Below are 17,842 nucleotides of genomic sequence, written 5' to 3' on the forward strand. Positions count from 1 at the left end.
ACAAAAACAGCTCCTTATAAAATATAAAATTGGGTACTGTAGTTATACAAATACAAACAAAATAAGTATTTCTATTTCTGAAATACCAGAGAAATGTCCTTGTTTTTTGACACATCATAATTTGGGCTTTTAAGGTTTTTTTGTACAAAGCAGGAATTACAGTCTGTCTGAAATAGGCTCATATGGGTCTCAATTATGTTAAGCATGTTCATAAAGCCTGCATCTTTCACAACAGAGTTGGGTCCCATATCAGCAGCTAATAATGTACCAACTGTCGCAGATATTTCTTTTGCCCTGTCTGAATCAGTTAGAAATGGTTGCTTAAATGCTTCGGGGATAACATTAGCTTGTAGCTTGTGTTGCTTCTTGTTTTCATCTAGTTCCGCCGACACACTCGGCTGATATTGGCGTAGATGAGTTGACATGTTTGAGGTATTCCCACCATCGTTCTTACAATTCACAGCAAAAGCGAAGTGGCACCAGACCTGTAAGTTATTGGAGGATCTTCAATTTCTGGACTGGTAATGGCTTTGCTAACCATCTTGTAAAGATGTAGCTTGGTATAGCGTGTCTCCCAGCACATCTCACTGGCGTGGAATGTTTTGGTTTGCGGGTGGGAGGGGCAGACAGTATGCTGCTGCCTTGTTGAGCCTAGTGAGACTGAGAACATCATGCTTCACAGACTTTAACCTGTTTATTTCATTTTCCAAATGTAGAAGGATTAGTTCAACATATTGTTCGTTTTTGTTTTTTTTAATGCGTACAAATCCAAAACTCTGAATGTTTTATACAATTACGTGCACTGTTACACCCCTAATAGCAACGGTTTCAGTTTTGCAAGCAGGAAATTGCTTAAAAAAATATTTACTGCTAAGGTTACAGGAATACTCGGGATCACTACCCACACTGGTTTTACCAGCCTCTACAGTAAATGTGGTACATTAACAAATCAACACCCAGCTTTGAATCTGGGCACATAATCAGCCCACAACATCATGTAGAAAAGCTTACCAGCCTTAAACTCACTGCTTCCTTATCCATCAATCTAGTCTTTGACTGTGGCATGTCCTTACTTATCATGAGACTGTTGTTTCACATCTCATATCACTCTCTTCATCGATTGTCCATGTTGAAATTAACGCTTTCAATAAATGATGCAACATGGATAAAGAACTGCTGTTCATTGTCTTTCACGAATTTAACTGTAAAATAAAGATGCATCCTAAATGCAACACTAAGCTATGATGATACTTTACCTGATCAAGTCATTATTGGGGTGTGTTCACAATATATGTTTATCTGATCTCCATTCAGCCAACAAACTCCCACATGGGGTAAGCAAAGATAAGAGACAAGTCTTGCATATTTTCATGCCAGGGCCCAACTCCTTCATCTGGCATGCCATTTCAGACAGCTGGCACATTGTTCAAGAGCCTTGATGAACCTCAGCATTTTACACATTCTTTGTATTGTGTGGTTTGGCCAGTAAGCCACGGCTTCATCTTTTAGCGTGACATACTGATACACGCCCACTTCAGATATTTTCATAAGTAATGCCAGGAAACTAATTGTCCTTGCTTGGGTGCGACTGTAACTCTAAATTTCATGAAATCTGTTCCACTGACAAATATACACATAATGTATTTCAGTCTCTTTTAAATTAAATTCTTCTGTGGAGAACACTCCAATTACGTAAACGATTTTAACAATCTATCCTATATACATTTATCTGTAAGTCTTTAAATTAATCACTTTGAGGGATGCCCTTTCAATTTTTGGTGACATCCATATCTAGTTCCTTTCAAGTTTTTGATGCACTTCATGTAATGTTGTGTTTTAAATAGCCTCAGCTCATTAATTGCACTATATACATTATCTTGTTTTGCCTTGCCTATTTATAAAAGTGAATAACTAAACTGACCATACTCACATTCAATTCACGTTTGTATAATTAATGTATAGGCTAAATAGAAAGAAGAACAGAACATACCCTGATAAGTTATACTTCACAACACTACACTTACATTTTCACAATAACTTAAAAGATTCTCAGATGAACAGCTTCTCCGCCAGTTTTTACTCAGTCACTGTATGACTGATGTGCGTGTTCTGAAAACGAGTAGGCCAACAACGCTTCAACTTCAACATAAACATAAACAAAACTGAAACATAACAACAGGGCATTGAAACAGAGTCTTTAAACCTATAACGAGTTTGTCAGTAACTTCCAAAACACCCTATTACCATTTCCAAAGATCTGCTCCCCCCATGGTTACAGGAACATTTTGCTGATTTTAAACCAGCTTTGTATCGTAACAATGTGGGTAGTATGTGTAAATGTTCTGTGGTAAACCTGCCTCCATGTTAACAGCACCCTGTTCTTCCTGCTCGTCTCCCAGCTCAGATCTGCCAGATGATACTAAAACTACAGATGGTTACTCTAAATTTCCAAATGTCCCCCACCACAGACACAAAAAGTATAACAGTGGATAGAGGGAGAGGCGCACCACTTTTTTTCTCTCTCTCTCTCAAACTCAGACCAAACTCTGATCAAACTGTAAAACTCGGCAGTGCTGATGAAACAGGCATTGCCATTAGCAATCCTAAGTGCTATATCGTAGGCAGCTGGACTTGCTTGAGTTTTTTGAACATGTTTCACCTCTCATCCAAGAGGCTTCTAACAGAGTGGTGTGGAGGCACAGGCTTTAAACTCTATGGGTGTGAAACCTCACAGAGTCTTTGAACCATTAGAACTGAAGAAGCCTCTTGGATGAGAGGTGAAACGTCGCAAACAAACTCAAGCAAGTCTAGTGCTGATATAGCACTTAGGATTACCATGACCTGAATGACTGAGAACCTTTACCAAAATGTCATCAGAAACGTATTTTAGTGCACTGTTTGGCTGTAATAAGAGAAGTTGGAAGTATGGAGTGGGTGCAATACTGTTTCCTGTATTGTAAAACCTGAGGCTGAAAAAAACTGAGATCAAACAGTAAAACTAAGCAGTGCTGATTAAACAGACCTTTTTAGTAAACAGTATGATGGTTTTTGGCGGGCTGGGCTTACCTGAAGGCAAAACAATTCTACACAGACATTAGCTCGTGCTAGCTAGCAAGTTGTGTTGGTTTGTTTTAGACAATGGAGGAAGATGATGCGAGTGGTGCATTAAGAAATACTTATTCCAAGTGTCGGAGTGCACTCTGGCACAAACTGGACCGTTCATAAATTTGGAGCACTGTCAGAATGTACCGTTCAGTTATCCAGAGCACCGCACTCTTTGAGTGGCAGAGTGCACTCTAGGCACTGTCTGGGGAGACAGAGCAGCAGGAGCTGAACAGAGTGAATGTGTGATTAACTTAACCGTTTGTTAATCCATGTAGAAATATAACGCTCTGTTTCTTTGACCAACAGTGCTCTCATTTCAGCGTAGAGCGTCAGACTGAATTTATGAGCGCACCATGTGAGGTCACTCATTCTGCGGGACCATGAGTGTTACTTCAATTAGTAAACACTGACCAACCGACCCATATGCTCTCACTCAGGAGATGGATGAGTTGACAACATTGCTGAAAGTGGGATGGCCGTATGGTTAGGTTTAGATAACTACAACCAAAGTTGGGAAAAGATAGCCCTCACCATTAAAAGAAAGTGAGGTTGAGTGCAAATGTTACCACTAAATAAATACAGCCCATGATAACTGTTCATGTTCTGCAGTTTATCCAGATTAACAGGGTTATTGCCTCTGGAAAGCATCATTTTTAGAACAAATCTGTTGATGCTGGGAATGTCACAAAAGAAATTCCATTGACCCGCATTGTACAGGGGTGAAGGCAGAAATCTAAGAGATAAGTATCTCAAAACATGGGTAAATAAAACAAAATCTAACTAGCTCTCACGAAAGATATGTGGCAAAGTATCTTCTTTTGTTACATAGGCAAACTAACCTTTTGAGCAGTTTCTGAGATCTCCTGCAAAGGGACTGAAAACAGAACTTAATTTATTACCCCATAGTGTTCCTCAGGGTTAGGGATTTTGACCTGTTTTTGTCGAAGTAGTAGGTTAGTTTGTTTTGCTACAGTGGTGACCAATATTGTTTTGAGACATTCTCATGAATACACCTTCAGGACACTTAAATGGCTTTCTAAAAACATGCTCTAAGTACTAAAGCCTTTTGGTACTTACTTAGTACATCTACTTTTTGTTTCTGCTTTACACAGTCTGATAGTCATCTTAATACACAAAGGCGTGTTTGGTTTACTTGTTATGAGGAAGCAATAAGATTTGATCCATCCGATACACCTGTAACTGGTCAAACAACAGACTTATGGGACTGTGCCAACTTTTGCAGTATAAAGCCTTGTTGCAGCGCTGCAATCTCACATAGATGAGAGGTGTAAGAACAAAAGAAGTGCATATAAACAGGTAATTATTTATTTTATATAAATATGACATTATTTTCAAACTGCTTGCTAAATAATGATGGCATTTCTTGCAAAAATTGTGCTGATATCTGAGTGAACTATGGAAAAAAAACTTAATTGAGAATTTTAATTTTATTGGAGACAACTGCAAACATTAATTAAATTTTATGATGCCATGTTTCAATTTCACAGACATCTTCATCTGACACTGTCAGAATGATAGTTCAATCACCATCATTACCTCAGACACATATTTGATGTTTACCGTTGTGTTTGCTTGCCAGCTTTTGGGATATAAGTCATGTAATATATTAACATATTAAGGAAAAATCATAGCCAATTTGGCTGAGCCAAAGAACAAGTGATTTGTTTTTCTGTGCATGTCTGGATCTGGGTGCAAATCGATAATTTCTCAATACTGCAAGGTTTGGCTTTTTTTTCTTTTTTACATTTGTGACATTTTCTTAGAAATTATTGCACCTAAAGTATATGAATAAAAAACATTATGTGCTTGTAAATAAAATGTGTAATTTACATTTTATTGTATTTCTGGATCAATATGAATTTAAATTTCAGATTTTTTGTTCCTAAAACCATATAACAAAATTTCATTCTTAGTGGGGTATGTAGTCTCTGAGTGCTTTCTAGTGTTTCTGTTGTATTTATTGATGTTGCTGTTTGTCTTTTTTTCCTTTTGGAATTAATTCATTATATCTGTTCAGCAGGTTTGAATTATGAGCTTTTGAGAATGGCAAGTCAACTCATACTGCCTGTGCTGCTTTTGGGGTTGATAAGTAAGTATTTAATTAAATCATATTCAATCAAATTCACTTTAAGTCACCAACTGACTTTTGTTTATTGATGTTAGCAGACTTTGATTTTCATCAAATTATCTTTATGCGTTTGATTTCATAGGTACCGTGACTCCTCAGACAGGTAAGTTAAAGCTTGAATATCCTGTCATTTGTTCATACTCTAAACAGGCTAGACATACAATCATGCCAAAATCATAGCTCAAAGTGGTTATTATTTCAGGATTAAACCCATGAGTAACTGTGAACAAAAAATGTTAGTTGCAGCTTTGTCAAGCCAAATTTCCATTTAGTTGTCCCATAATGTTTAGAAATATATTTAGTTCACATGAAGACTCACATACAATAAGCAAATGTGGAAAATAACCAGGTATAATGAGTATAATCTAACAACAGACAAACTAAAGTATCATACATGAGGTCTGTTCTATTAGTACACAATTTACATCCTGTCCAAGTGTTTCGTTCATATGACACAAGAAAACCTAAGGGTGTGGAGGTTGGGTGAGTACCACACTGTGACACCAGAGGCTATGGTTTGCTTTGACTGCTACACTTAACAAGTTACATATCAAACTGAAGAGCAGTGTTTTACTGCCCCCCTCTGGTTGCACCTGAGATGTGGTACAAAGTGCACTCTGCTGCACCTGTAACTATGCCAACAGTGATGTCATAGTTTACTGACACACTATTAAGTACAAAGTAGTCAAGTAGTCAAAACAAGATCATAAGTTGGTGTTAAATTGCTTTTTAAATTAGAGCTTCTTTTTTCACGACCATAAAACACAAATAACACGAGTCCATAAAAAACAAATAACACAAAAGGCACATTTTTGTACATAAGATCAAACATGGATATTATTGGTTAGGTGTGGTGACCTACAAATACCAAAAACATGCAACATTTGCCATTATGGCATTTCCCAATAAGGTCAATATGGATGGGCATTCTGTTTTCACTTAAAAATGTTACGTCTTTTGTTCTTTCTAGGAGGCCTGTACCAAATTACTGGAACATTAAGCTCACGATCAGATGATGGAAGTTCTCCTCGAATCCTCCTGCAACGACCTTTTGCGTATTTCGGCCGGCAGTATAATCAGATTTATGTACGTATAAATTATTTTAGCAAACTATGAAATATATACACTTTTTGACAACAGGTTTAGAATATCATCTGCTACACAAAAACTGTGTTGTAAATGTAGAAAGAAATACTATAATTATTTGTAGTCAACATATTGTTATATTGCTAATATGGTTCTAAAATACTGTAGCAAATATGTTGATCCTTGATAACGTGACTGTCTACTAATTCTTAAGAACTGGTTTGTTTACAGGTAAATCACAATGGACACTTGACCTTTAATTCGCCATACAGTAGTTACATACCTCGAAGGTTTCCATTGCATGGATCCAGAGACATAATCGCTCCTTTCTGGACAGATTTAGACAACAGAAGAAATGGTCAGATCTACTACAACCAATACACCAGCGGCAGTATCCTCCAACAAGCTACACGGGACATCAATAGGTACTTCCCAGGACTGAACTTCAATGCCAACTGGGTCTTTGTTGCGACATGGTATGAGGTGGCCTACTATCCAACCACTGGAACAGTAAGTAATTTTGTTCTTAACAGGGTAATACCTATGATGTACGGTATATGTGTATTTTACCAACTACTAGGCTTACTATAAAATCCACAACTAACTTTTCTTTCAGCGAACAACAGTCCAAGCAGTCTTGATTTCTGGTGGCCCTTACTCATTTGTGCTGATGAACTACGGGATAATAGCTTCAACAAGTCGCAATGTACAGGTTAGAACCATTAAAACGGTGTATTACAGAACATATTTTTAAGTTGCCATGCCTTATTAAATCTAAATGCAGTTATGGCAATGTACAAATACAAAACATGTAAAAAATTATTTAATCTATGTGGCATGTATTTTCAGGCTGGATATGACACAATTCACTCCACTCACCATCTCTCCATCCCTGGATCATTCTCCAGCAGTGCAACAGGCACTTACTCAAATTTCCGCCGGAGCAGCAATGTCAACGTGCCTGGTCGCTGGGCTTACCGGTTAGACCAAGGATCAAGAGGCTGCACTTTCAATGGTAAAACCAGAACCAGAAGGTGGTCACCATCGGTACTCTTTACAGTGATGTCCATATTTGACAGATACTGGAGGGTCTGACAATAGTGCTGTGCTCTTTGGTGACCTATTGAATAATGTTTTACATGCTGCACACAGTATATTGTGCACTGAACAGCTAATACAAGAGAAAATGGTAACATGTTTATCTATTGCAAGTTAATTTTTTTTCATATATTTAATTTTATAAATTTGTGATTTGCATTGGCATGCCAAAGCACTTCTCAAGAGTCAAATGTTTAGGACATTTCAGGGTTGTATAAGGTCAAGACACTGACCATGACAATGCTGCATGCCTGAATCAAGGTGGCTAAGGACCTTTCTTGCATGTCATTCTCCTCTCCATCCCCTCCATTTCTTTTCCTCACTCTAGTGTTTGCTATAAAAACAAAGGAAAAATGTCCCCCAAAAACTGGTAATACAGTGTACATGTTGAAGTCAAAGCCACTCAAGTAACCTTTCTTTTTAATTTCTTAAAAGGTGAACCCTTGCAGTTGGGTGACTCATTCTGGAGCGACAATACCTGTGCACAGAAGTGCACCTGCACCTCAACAGGTGTGCAGTGTCACAGCGAACCCTGCACCTTTTCCCAAGTCTGCCGACCAGCTGCCTTTCAGTTCTCCTGCCAGACAGTGCAGAGAGGCACCTGCAGAATAAGTGGTGATCCACATTACTATACCTTCGATAACAGAGTGTTTCACTTCCAGGGCACCTGCACCTATGTTCTCTCAGAACAATGTGGTCATGGGTTGCCTTACTATAGAGTAGAGGGCAAAAACGAGCATCGGGGCAGCACTCATGTTTCCTGGACACGACTGGTCAAAGTGTTTGTCTATAATGAAACCATCGAGATTGTCAAGGGACGTCGTGGTCAGGCCAAGGTTAGTAAAAAGAACTGAGTAACCGATTACTGTAATATTTTTGTATTTAGTTCATATTTTTACAACTATGTCTTTGCTTACTGTTATGTTTACAGGTTAATGGAAACTTTGCAGCCACTCCAATCTCCCTTAGCAATGGCAAGGTCCAAATTTATGAGTCAGGTTTCTCTGTGGTCGTCAGTACTGTCTTTGGCTTGGAGGTGTCTTATGACGTCAACCACCTTGTCAAAATCAATGTGCCCTACACTTACCAGAATGCAACATGCGGCCTGTGTGGAAACTTCAACAATCATCCTGGGGATGACTTTCGAACCCGCCAAGGTGAGCTTGTGAGCTCTGATGTGGTTTTTGCCAACAGTTGGCGAGCACCAGGAGATGATGAGCACGGTTGTGGGGTCCGATGCGCAGGTCTGCAATGTGCTGCCTGCAGCGAGGCTCAGACAGCTTTATACAGCAACAATGCCCACTGCGGTATTCTCCAGAGCACTTCTGGACCTTTTGCTGGTTGCAATCAACGACTTCCCCCACAAGCCTTTGTGGAGAGTTGTGTGTTTGATCTGTGTGTGGGAGGAGGGTACCAACCCATTCTGTGCCAAGCACTAAGTGCATATGCAAGTCAGTGTCAACAGAACGGTATACAGCTGCCAAGCTGGAGGAGAGAAGGCTTCTGTGGTATGTCTGTCCATCAATCAACATTATTTCAAATAATTCTATTGGGTAAAATGTCCATTACGTAAAGATCAATGTTGTTTTGTCTAGAAATCCCCTGCCCAGCCAACAGTCACTTTGAGTCCCAAGGCACAGGATGTCCAGCTACCTGCGTCAATCCCAATTCTACCCACAACTGTCCTCTCCCTGCCCAGGAGAGCTGCATCTGCAATTCAGGCTACATTCTCAGTGGTGGGGTCTGCGTTCCTCATTCTGAGTGTGGCTGCAACTTTGAGGGTCGCTACTACCGCTCTGGAGAAACTGTAATACTAGATGAAGACTGTGGGAGGCGTTGTAGCTGCAGTTTTGGCTCCATGACCTGCCGTTCCCATGCTTGTGGCCCACTTGAGTCTTGCAGGGTGGAGGAAGGTGAAAGAGGATGCAGTCCTAACAACTATGGAACATGCTGGATAAGAGGCCCAGGGTCATATCAAACATTTGATGGACTGACATACCAGTATCCTGGAGCGTGTCGATTGACCCTGGCCAAAGTAATGGGACTGTCTAGTCACCCACATTTTGTGGTGACAGCAGAAAAAGTGCCCAGAGGCCAACAGGGATTTTCCAGGGTACTAAAGTTTGAGGCAGAGGGAACACAAATCTCCATTGAAATGACAGATAGCAGCAATGTTCAGGTAAGTCACAGATATATTTCAAGATAAATGAGTTGTGGCACAAGAGGAAAGTTTTATAAAATATATATATATATATATATATGTATACATACATATATCTGTCTTGCATGTTGTTGAACAACACATAAAAGTAAACACTTTCTCCAAAAAGAAGTGTTTTGATTAAAACTGAAGAACCTTGTCAATCTATCAAATCTAACACTGGTTGTTTAAATGGCCCTTTAGGTTGACGGTCAGCGAATCAGACTTCCATTCAGCTCAGCGTCTAACCGAATCCAAATCTACCACAGCAGCGTTCACAGTATCATCCTTCGCACCTCCTTTGGTGTAACGGTGCAGACAGTCTGGCCTCACTTTGTGCGTATCACTGCACCGGTTACCTACAGTGGTTCACTGGGTGGACTCTGTGGCAATTACAATGGTCACCCACATGATGACTTCCGCACACCCAATGGCATTCTGGTCAACAGCTCTCAGGACTTTGGGGACAGTTGGCGAGATGGCTCCCTTGCTGCACACTGTGTGGAAAATGTAAATCATAACCCTAGAACAAATTCTAGTGGGTACTGTGGCATTATTGGCTCACCGCATGGGCCATTTGCCCAGTGTTGGGCCACAGTGGACCCACGTCAGCATGTGGATGCATGTGTGGAGATCACTGGGGCCTCAAGAGATCCAGAATCAACACTATGTGAGGTCCTACGAGATTATGCACTAATGTGTCAACAGAGCGGTGTAGCCCTTGGACACTGGAGGAATGCAACTGGTTGTGGTAAGCACTATGTCCCCTTTGTTGTAAGTGGCCTTGATATAATATTAATGCTTGTGTTGAATGAATACCTTTGTTTTTCTCTAGAGCAAAACTGCCCTCCAAACAGCCATTATGAAGTCTGTGGAGCATCTTGTCCCTCCACCTGCCCCAGCCTCTCTTTCCCTTTTGCCTGTAACACTGTGTGCCAGGAGGGTTGCCAGTGTAATGACGGTTTTGTCCTCAATGGCAACCAGTGCGTACTGCCAACAGCGTGCGGATGCTATCACCAGGGACGCTATCGGCAAGGTGGAGAACAGTTCCGGGATGGCGAGGAGTGTCAGAGCTTGTGTACCTGTGATGGCACTACTGGGGTAGTCCACTGTATCCCCAACTCCTGTGGTCCCCAGGACTCCTGCCGTGTGGTGGATGGTGAGCTTGGCTGCCATCCCAACCCTCATGGCACCTGCTCTGCCTCTGGAGACCCTCACTACGTCACCTTTGACGGCAAGGTCTATGACTTCCAAGGAACCTGCCGCTATACTCTGGCGACCCTTTGTAATGCCACTGATGGACCCCATCAATTTTCAGTGGAAGCAAAGAATGAGCCGTGGAGAGGGCTGCCAGTTTCAATCACAGCTGAAGTTTTTGTAAATGTGTGGGGCTATCAAGTGCATATGTCCAGGGAAAGCCATGGTGTGGTACAGGTGAGTTACAGATTCATAACTACCAAAGACTTTGTCAAATCATTCATCTCGCTCGACAGTCTACACTGGATTTGGAAGCTATTATATTGAAAAGCACCAGATAGTTTCAACACAAATACTATTCTATGATTATTCTTTCAATTTTATTTTTCTAAAGGTGAATGGAGTAACCAACAACTTACCTATTCTCTTGAATGGAAATGTTTCCATCTATTCAAGTGGATCTCGCACATTTGTCAGTGCTGATTTTGGCCTGACTGTAACATACGATGGATCAAGTACAGTATCTATCACTGTACCTCCCAGTTACAGGTATCTCCCATTAACTGTAGCCTATGTTTGAATATTTTAATTTACATTCTGGAAAATAAATATCAGAAATATTTAAAAACATGTAGCTTCAATCTAGCAACTCGTTTTTTGACTCTGGATGTATTCAACATACTGTCATCAATGCAGAGGAAAAACATGTGGCCTTTGTGGAAACTTCAATGGAAATCCAAATGATGAGTTCCACACCCCATCTGGAACGACGGTCACCACTCCAGATGAGTTTGGGACAGCTTGGAAAGTGGAAGGCAACTACACCTGCAGTGATGGGTGTGGGTCCTCTTGCCCACGATGCACCAATGAGCTCCCTGCTAGAGCCCAATGTGACGTGATTCAGGCAGCTGACGGCCCCTTCAGCTTCTGCCATGAGCAGGTGGACCCAACACCATACTTCAATGACTGTGTGTTTGATGTATGTGTGTCAGGAAATCGAGGCCAAGATCTCCTGTGTAGGGCCATTGAAACATACGTCAGTGCCTGTCAGTCTGCTAATGTTCGAATCTACCCTTGGAGACAGAACACCACCTGCAGTAAGTCAACCTGTCAATGTGTTGTTTAACTACTGTACAAACAGCCTAAGAAACAATCAAACATGTTTTCTGAGACACAGTCTCTTGACCTACTGCATCTACGTACAGGGTTAGTTAACTAACTGAAGTCATTTTTTAACCATCTGACATCCATCATTTCTTTCCTCACTTATAAAGCACTTGACTGTCCAGCAAACAGCCATTATGAGTTGTGTGGTACCGACTGTACCCACACCTGTGCCAGCAGCATTGATGCTACCTGTGAGCAGGGTTGCTCTGAGGGATGTTTCTGCAATGAAGGTTTTCTCAGGAGTGGAACAAGCTGCGTCCCTACGGAAAGCTGTGGATGTCAATATGACGGCTTCTACTACAATGTAAGTCTTAAAAATGTAAATGAATAAAACACCAGATTTATAAAACTATACCTAAATAATTAATCAGATAGTCTCCAAGAGTTCAGTCTTTCCACATACAATCATTTCCCTTTGGTCAATGATCATTTAAGCAGCTCTCCTATATCAACATCAGTATCCTTAACACATGAATAAAATGACAAGAACATGACAAAAACCTAGAAGAACTATCTGTGAAACCCGTCATGTTGTATCTTGATCCCCCAACTGCAGTAAGCAGCACAAATCATAAGTGGCAGAATACTAGCTGATTGTAGTCTCAGGTTGTGCTTCTCATGCTGTAAATATTTAACATCTGTACCACAAATGAACCCTTTTTAAATCTACTCCCCCATGACACCAGTTTTTGCCATTTTCTCTTGTTACCATCATTGGGCAATTGTTATTTTTCTTTTTTTTTATTCTTTTAAATGTAGTAATGTTTTCCCTATTAATTGCCTTATGTTAGTTTGATTGAGTACTACACAAGATTCTGAGTAAAGCCGCTGCTCTTTCACATCGAAAGTGGCCATTTTAGGTAATTCGGCATCTTAACAGAATGCCTCCTGGATGCCTTCTGTTAGAGGTTTTACTGGCATATCCAACTGGTAGGAGATCTCATGGTTGTTGCTATGAGCTATCTGGTCCTTCTAGATAACCAGGTTAGAGCGGTGTGCGTATATTTGGCACAAAGTCAAAGATGTTATCAGTGGGTATAAAGAATCAAAGTCCAGGCACTCAGGTCGGTTTGGAAAAATTAAAAAGCCTTTATTTAATGGGCAAGAGTCATTAAAAACACCAACGCGTGACGGCTTGCACCTTCCTCAGGGTGTATGAAGACAAGAGAGCAAACAAAGCAATTATAGTTGCAATCACTTCAGCTGTGAATCATTCAGTCTGTGCAATTTTCTTGAGGCCTCTAGGAGGCCTCAGTCAAGAATTAGTACAAGAAGACTGTAAGATTGTAACTTCTGGGGGGATCAGACAACAAACTTATTGAGCCCCTCTCACAGACTGTCAAATCTTAACTAAATAAGAATAATGTAAACAGAATAGAATCCACAATAGAAACCATACGGAAAATAATACAAGTATATACACAAAGATAAAGAAATAAGCAAAACCTCCAATGCAGATGTGCAAATGATGACATCTGCATAGTATCTTAAATAAGTTGAAGCTGTCTTGTCAGGACCATTACACATTGTCATTTACAAAAAAACATTTACAAAAAGGATAAGAGGTCAAAATCCTTATTGAGGCCAGGAAAGCTGGTGGCCTTAAGGGCATGGATCCAATATGCCTCTCTTTGCTTGAGGCGTTTGACTTTATCCCCACCCCTGGCACCCAAGCTTATGACCTCAATACCTGACACTCTTAGGGATATGGGAAAATTCAGTGACAGTCTACATTCATTGTTTTTATTTACGAAGCATGTCTTGGCCAGCTACCTGGGTATCTTAAGTGTCTTTTAAACTACTGATCAAATTCACACTACTAAGTCCCAAGAATATTTGGTCCCCGAAAATCATCTTGTTGAGACTTGGAAACATGCTCTTAAATACTATGCAATGCACGAATGTAACAACCTGCAGAAGCTTGTAAAATTAGACAAGCTAATCTCTTTTAATCAATTTAAATCCCTTCTGAATGACTTAGAGCACTGTAAATGCATTGAAACTGGTGTCCCTTATTCCTGATGTCTTTGTCTTGTTTGTTGTATAATTTTGGTATACATGCTGTAACTTTCATGTTATTTTCTTGTTTGATAATTTGTTTATATATGTTTAGTGGGCTTTTATGTTTTACGTGTACTGCAATCAGGACTTCTTTGTAGAGGACAGCATGCTCTCTATGGCTTTTCTGTACTGACAAAAGTCAACAAAAGTAAGACAAGGAAAGAGGAAACACTTGTTTAAGTTTTTGTTTTACTTGTCTCCTATCCACTGCTACAAAGAGATTTCTTTTGACTTCCTAAATTTCTAAGACACTTAAGAAAAGCTAACAAGACTGGGTGGCAACTTTCTTAAATACAATGACAAGTTCCAAGCCATGTAGCTATGTACATTTTACAGTAAAAGCTTAACAAATCACAAAACTACAAACGTGATGCAGAACGCAGAACAATGACAATCCCATTATTCCATTCCCTTTTCTTCCTAGAAGCCTTTTTGTCTCACTGTAGCATATGTTAAGTTTTATTATTTTTCATGCATCTCTTTTCTTCATGTTGCAGGCTGGTGAATCCTTCTGGACAGAAGGTTGCTCCCAGCGATGTGAGTGCTATGCTCCCAATGACCTGCGCTGTTCTGTTGAGTCTTGCACTCCTACACAAGAGTGCACCATCCAAAATGGCCAGCTGGGTTGTTACGATGCAATGTCTACTTGCACTGTGTGGGGAGACCCACACTACATCACCTTTGACGGGGCACTGGCTCATTTCCAGGGCACATGCTCTTACATCATTACCGAGAGTGTGAGCCACGGCACCAATGAAACACAGTTTCGTGTAGTAGCAACCAATAACCACCGTGGAAACAACCATGTGTCTTTTGTGTCAGCAGTGGATATATACCTCACAAATCATCTAGCAAGTGTGCATGTCAGGATTGGACCCAACAAAAGAGTGAAGGTAAACTTTTAATGACTTTTAAGATGAATAGCTGTCTGTATCTGACTGGTGTAAACACAGGTAACAATAAATGTCTCTTGTCCGCCTCTCTCTAATCCCTCATCCCTCCAGGTAAATGGAAGTGAGGTGTCTCTTCCCATCACAGTAGGAACCTTTGCTCAAGCAGAAAGGCAGGGAAGCTACATAGTTGTCAATGCCATTGACTTTATAGTCCAGTTTGACGGCCGGAGTACTCTACTGGTCAGAGTGGGCCAACACTGTCAAAACAGAGTCAGAGGGATGTGTGGAAACTTCAACAGTGATCCTGCAGATGACAAAGTCTTGCCCAATGGCACACTGGCACAAAATGACAACCACTTTGGACACAGCTGGAAGTCACCAACAAGCCAAAGAGGGTGAGATGTTATAAAAAGAATTTGTTAGGGGTATTCCACACACAAACTGAAATACTATCATCAGTGGACAATCTTTGACAACATGAAGAACCATTACATATTACATAAAAATATGTTGTGGCAAAATAAACAATGTCAGTTCAAGAGTTAAACATCTTATGTCTTTTCCAGATGTGGCTCCACGGATGAAGACGGTGGTGATGGATTGAATGACTGTCTCTTTAGGGAAGAATACTCTGAGCTCTGTAGTGTCATCACCAACAGCAGCGGCCCATTCAGTGCCTGTCACCTGCACTCTGACCCCCAGCCATTTTTCACCTCCTGTGTCTATGATCTCTGCCAGTACACTCCAGCCAATGGCATGCTGTGTTCTGCAGTCTCAGCCTATGAGAGAACCTGCACTGTGCTGGGGTTGAACATCCCAGAGTGGCGCTCTGCCTTGTTGTGTGGTATGTTTGCACTGGACAGAGCAGTTAATGAATAAGAAAATAAATCCTTAGGATAGCCATTTGTCTGACTTGTTTCTTCACCCGTGTAATCCTTCCCCACTGTTTCCATAGCTGAGTCAGACCCCTGTGAACGGCTGGACTGCACAGAGTATGAGTGGTGTGGTCAGAAGGACGGTGTGTACGGCTGCTTCTGTGATGAGCACCACCATCGGCCCAACAATGAGAGCTACGGTGAGCCAACTCCTCTTATCTTAAAACACTGCTTTTTAGAACACTTTTTTAAATCAAATAATTGATGTCTAACATAAGAAGTAGACATTGCCTGAGTACAACGGCATTGTTAGTGAAATGTACACCAACACAAGAGGAAAGAACAATAGGATACACTCAGGTTTGTGGTTATCATTGTTCTTTTGCAAAAAACGGGTAGAAAATAGTGCCACGGGAATGAAGAATGAGGAATGACGACAGCACATCATCACACCGAACACAGCTCTACAGCAGAGCTGTGGGGGTGACATTAAGCTTGATTCAGTTTTTATAGCCTAACATTAGCTTTTTTATTTATTTATTTATTTTTTATTTTTTATTTATTTTTTTTTTTCCTGGCAATTTTTTTCTGGCACCAAAAATACAAAAGAAGGAGACTAACTCATCTCGTATTGTGCCTAACTTTAGTGGATCATAACATATCAGGTGTGGACTTAATCTGCAGATGCTCCAGTTAAAAATGAGACCAAACCTTTTCATGGATGTCAGTTTTTGAGCCATGATGAAAGCCAAAATACGGACTGCAACAGACGATAGGGCTTGTTTTGTTGTGTGTGTGTGTGTGTGTGTGTGTGTGTGTGTGTGTGTGTGTGTGTGTGTGTGCCCCAAAAATCTCCCCACAATATGTTAGGCTGAGTGGTGCAGTAGTTTGTCCTATAAGCTGTAGACAGATACACACACTCTCACACACAACCAAATGCATGATCCCCTGCAGGCAGATAATAATTTGTGTGGTGGTCATTACAATGTCTGTCTAAGTCCTGTGTTTCTATGTTGAACAACATCCAACTTCACAACTCTATTTTCTGCAGGCTTGTCACTGCAACACCTTTCAAAGTACATGTAGTGTAGTCACTTCACCCATTACCAATCTTAAAATATTGATTAGCTGAGATGAGCGTAGCTGTGCTAAAACAAAATAAATATTTTTACATTTCTCTCTCTTTCATAGACTCATCCATCACTTGTGTCAGTAGCTCAGGCACCATGTCTGTGTCGCGCTGCCAGCTGTTTGAAGCTGGCTTCCACTTCGAGGCCCTCCACCTCCGAGATGACTCCTGCAATGGGACTCTCCAAGACGGACGACTGGTGTTCAACTTCAACAATGATGACCACCTGTGTGGGACACTTCTCAGGGTAGAGTCCATAGACTTTAATGTTGTCAACACAGACTGAAGAAGATTTTAGATATAAGTGTTCTCTATAAGACATGTTGCAACTACACACTTATACCAATTTGTCATTTCAATTTTAAGAGCAACGGAACCCATTTCATCTATGAGAACACCATCCAGGGCGACGTGGACCCTCATGACGGCCTAATCAGCCGCCAGAGGAGCATTGATCTGCCTTTCTGCTGTGAATACCCTCTGACCCAGGCCCTCTCTATGGCTGTGGGCATCAACCCAGTAGAGAGGTGACAACACCATCTCCCCTACATGCTTTATTTGATTGATTCCTTGACTTAGGCGTTGCTAACTAAATATGAATGATCAGTCCTTTTCATTGTGGACATTTGTCCATAGTGGTGTAATAAGGCAAGCTAGAAGGATTTAGATATTTATGTATTCCAATAACTGTTGAACATTGCTGTATCTACACATTTCTGAGTACTTATCTTCAACAGCAGTAGTGTTCTATAATGACAGTGGCAATGTGAAAGATTGAAAATAAGTGCCCATGGTTGTTGGAAATTTTGTGAAATTGCCCACCACCAGCACCCTGCACCTTCACTAATAAACCTACCACCAACAATACAAAAAGAAACAAAT

The 17,842-nt window shown here is 40.7% G+C and overlaps 1 protein-coding gene across 1 annotated transcript in view; it reads left to right on the top strand.

The window, feature by feature from the left end:
* Positions 1 to 4,386: 4,386 nt before the first annotated feature.
* The window catches only part of LOC117247522 (IgGFc-binding protein-like), a 77,445-nt gene continuing 63,989 nt past the window's right edge, over positions 4,387 to 17,842 (top strand). Inside the window, exons 1-21 of the mRNA XM_078163686.1 lie at positions 4,387 to 4,422; positions 5,147 to 5,215; positions 5,337 to 5,357; positions 6,225 to 6,340; positions 6,572 to 6,850; positions 6,957 to 7,052; positions 7,190 to 7,355; positions 7,874 to 8,274; positions 8,370 to 8,946; positions 9,034 to 9,617; positions 9,843 to 10,389; positions 10,474 to 11,072; positions 11,230 to 11,384; positions 11,532 to 11,932; positions 12,110 to 12,306; positions 14,561 to 14,956; positions 15,068 to 15,351; positions 15,523 to 15,800; positions 15,912 to 16,031; positions 17,023 to 17,207; positions 17,327 to 17,487. Of these exons, the coding sequence (XP_078019812.1) occupies positions 5,170 to 5,215; positions 5,337 to 5,357; positions 6,225 to 6,340; positions 6,572 to 6,850; positions 6,957 to 7,052; positions 7,190 to 7,355; positions 7,874 to 8,274; positions 8,370 to 8,946; positions 9,034 to 9,617; positions 9,843 to 10,389; positions 10,474 to 11,072; positions 11,230 to 11,384; positions 11,532 to 11,932; positions 12,110 to 12,306; positions 14,561 to 14,956; positions 15,068 to 15,351; positions 15,523 to 15,800; positions 15,912 to 16,031; positions 17,023 to 17,207; positions 17,327 to 17,487 (5,609 nt within the window). The 5' untranslated portion in view covers positions 4,387 to 4,422; positions 5,147 to 5,169. The remainder of the gene's footprint in view (positions 4,423 to 5,146; positions 5,216 to 5,336; positions 5,358 to 6,224; positions 6,341 to 6,571; positions 6,851 to 6,956; positions 7,053 to 7,189; positions 7,356 to 7,873; positions 8,275 to 8,369; positions 8,947 to 9,033; positions 9,618 to 9,842; positions 10,390 to 10,473; positions 11,073 to 11,229; positions 11,385 to 11,531; positions 11,933 to 12,109; positions 12,307 to 14,560; positions 14,957 to 15,067; positions 15,352 to 15,522; positions 15,801 to 15,911; positions 16,032 to 17,022; positions 17,208 to 17,326; positions 17,488 to 17,842) is intronic.

This window comes from Epinephelus lanceolatus, chromosome 21 (assembly GCF_041903045.1).
Source record: "Epinephelus lanceolatus isolate andai-2023 chromosome 21, ASM4190304v1, whole genome shotgun sequence".
In the NCBI taxonomy this organism is placed as follows: Eukaryota; Metazoa; Chordata; class Actinopteri; order Perciformes; family Serranidae; genus Epinephelus; species Epinephelus lanceolatus.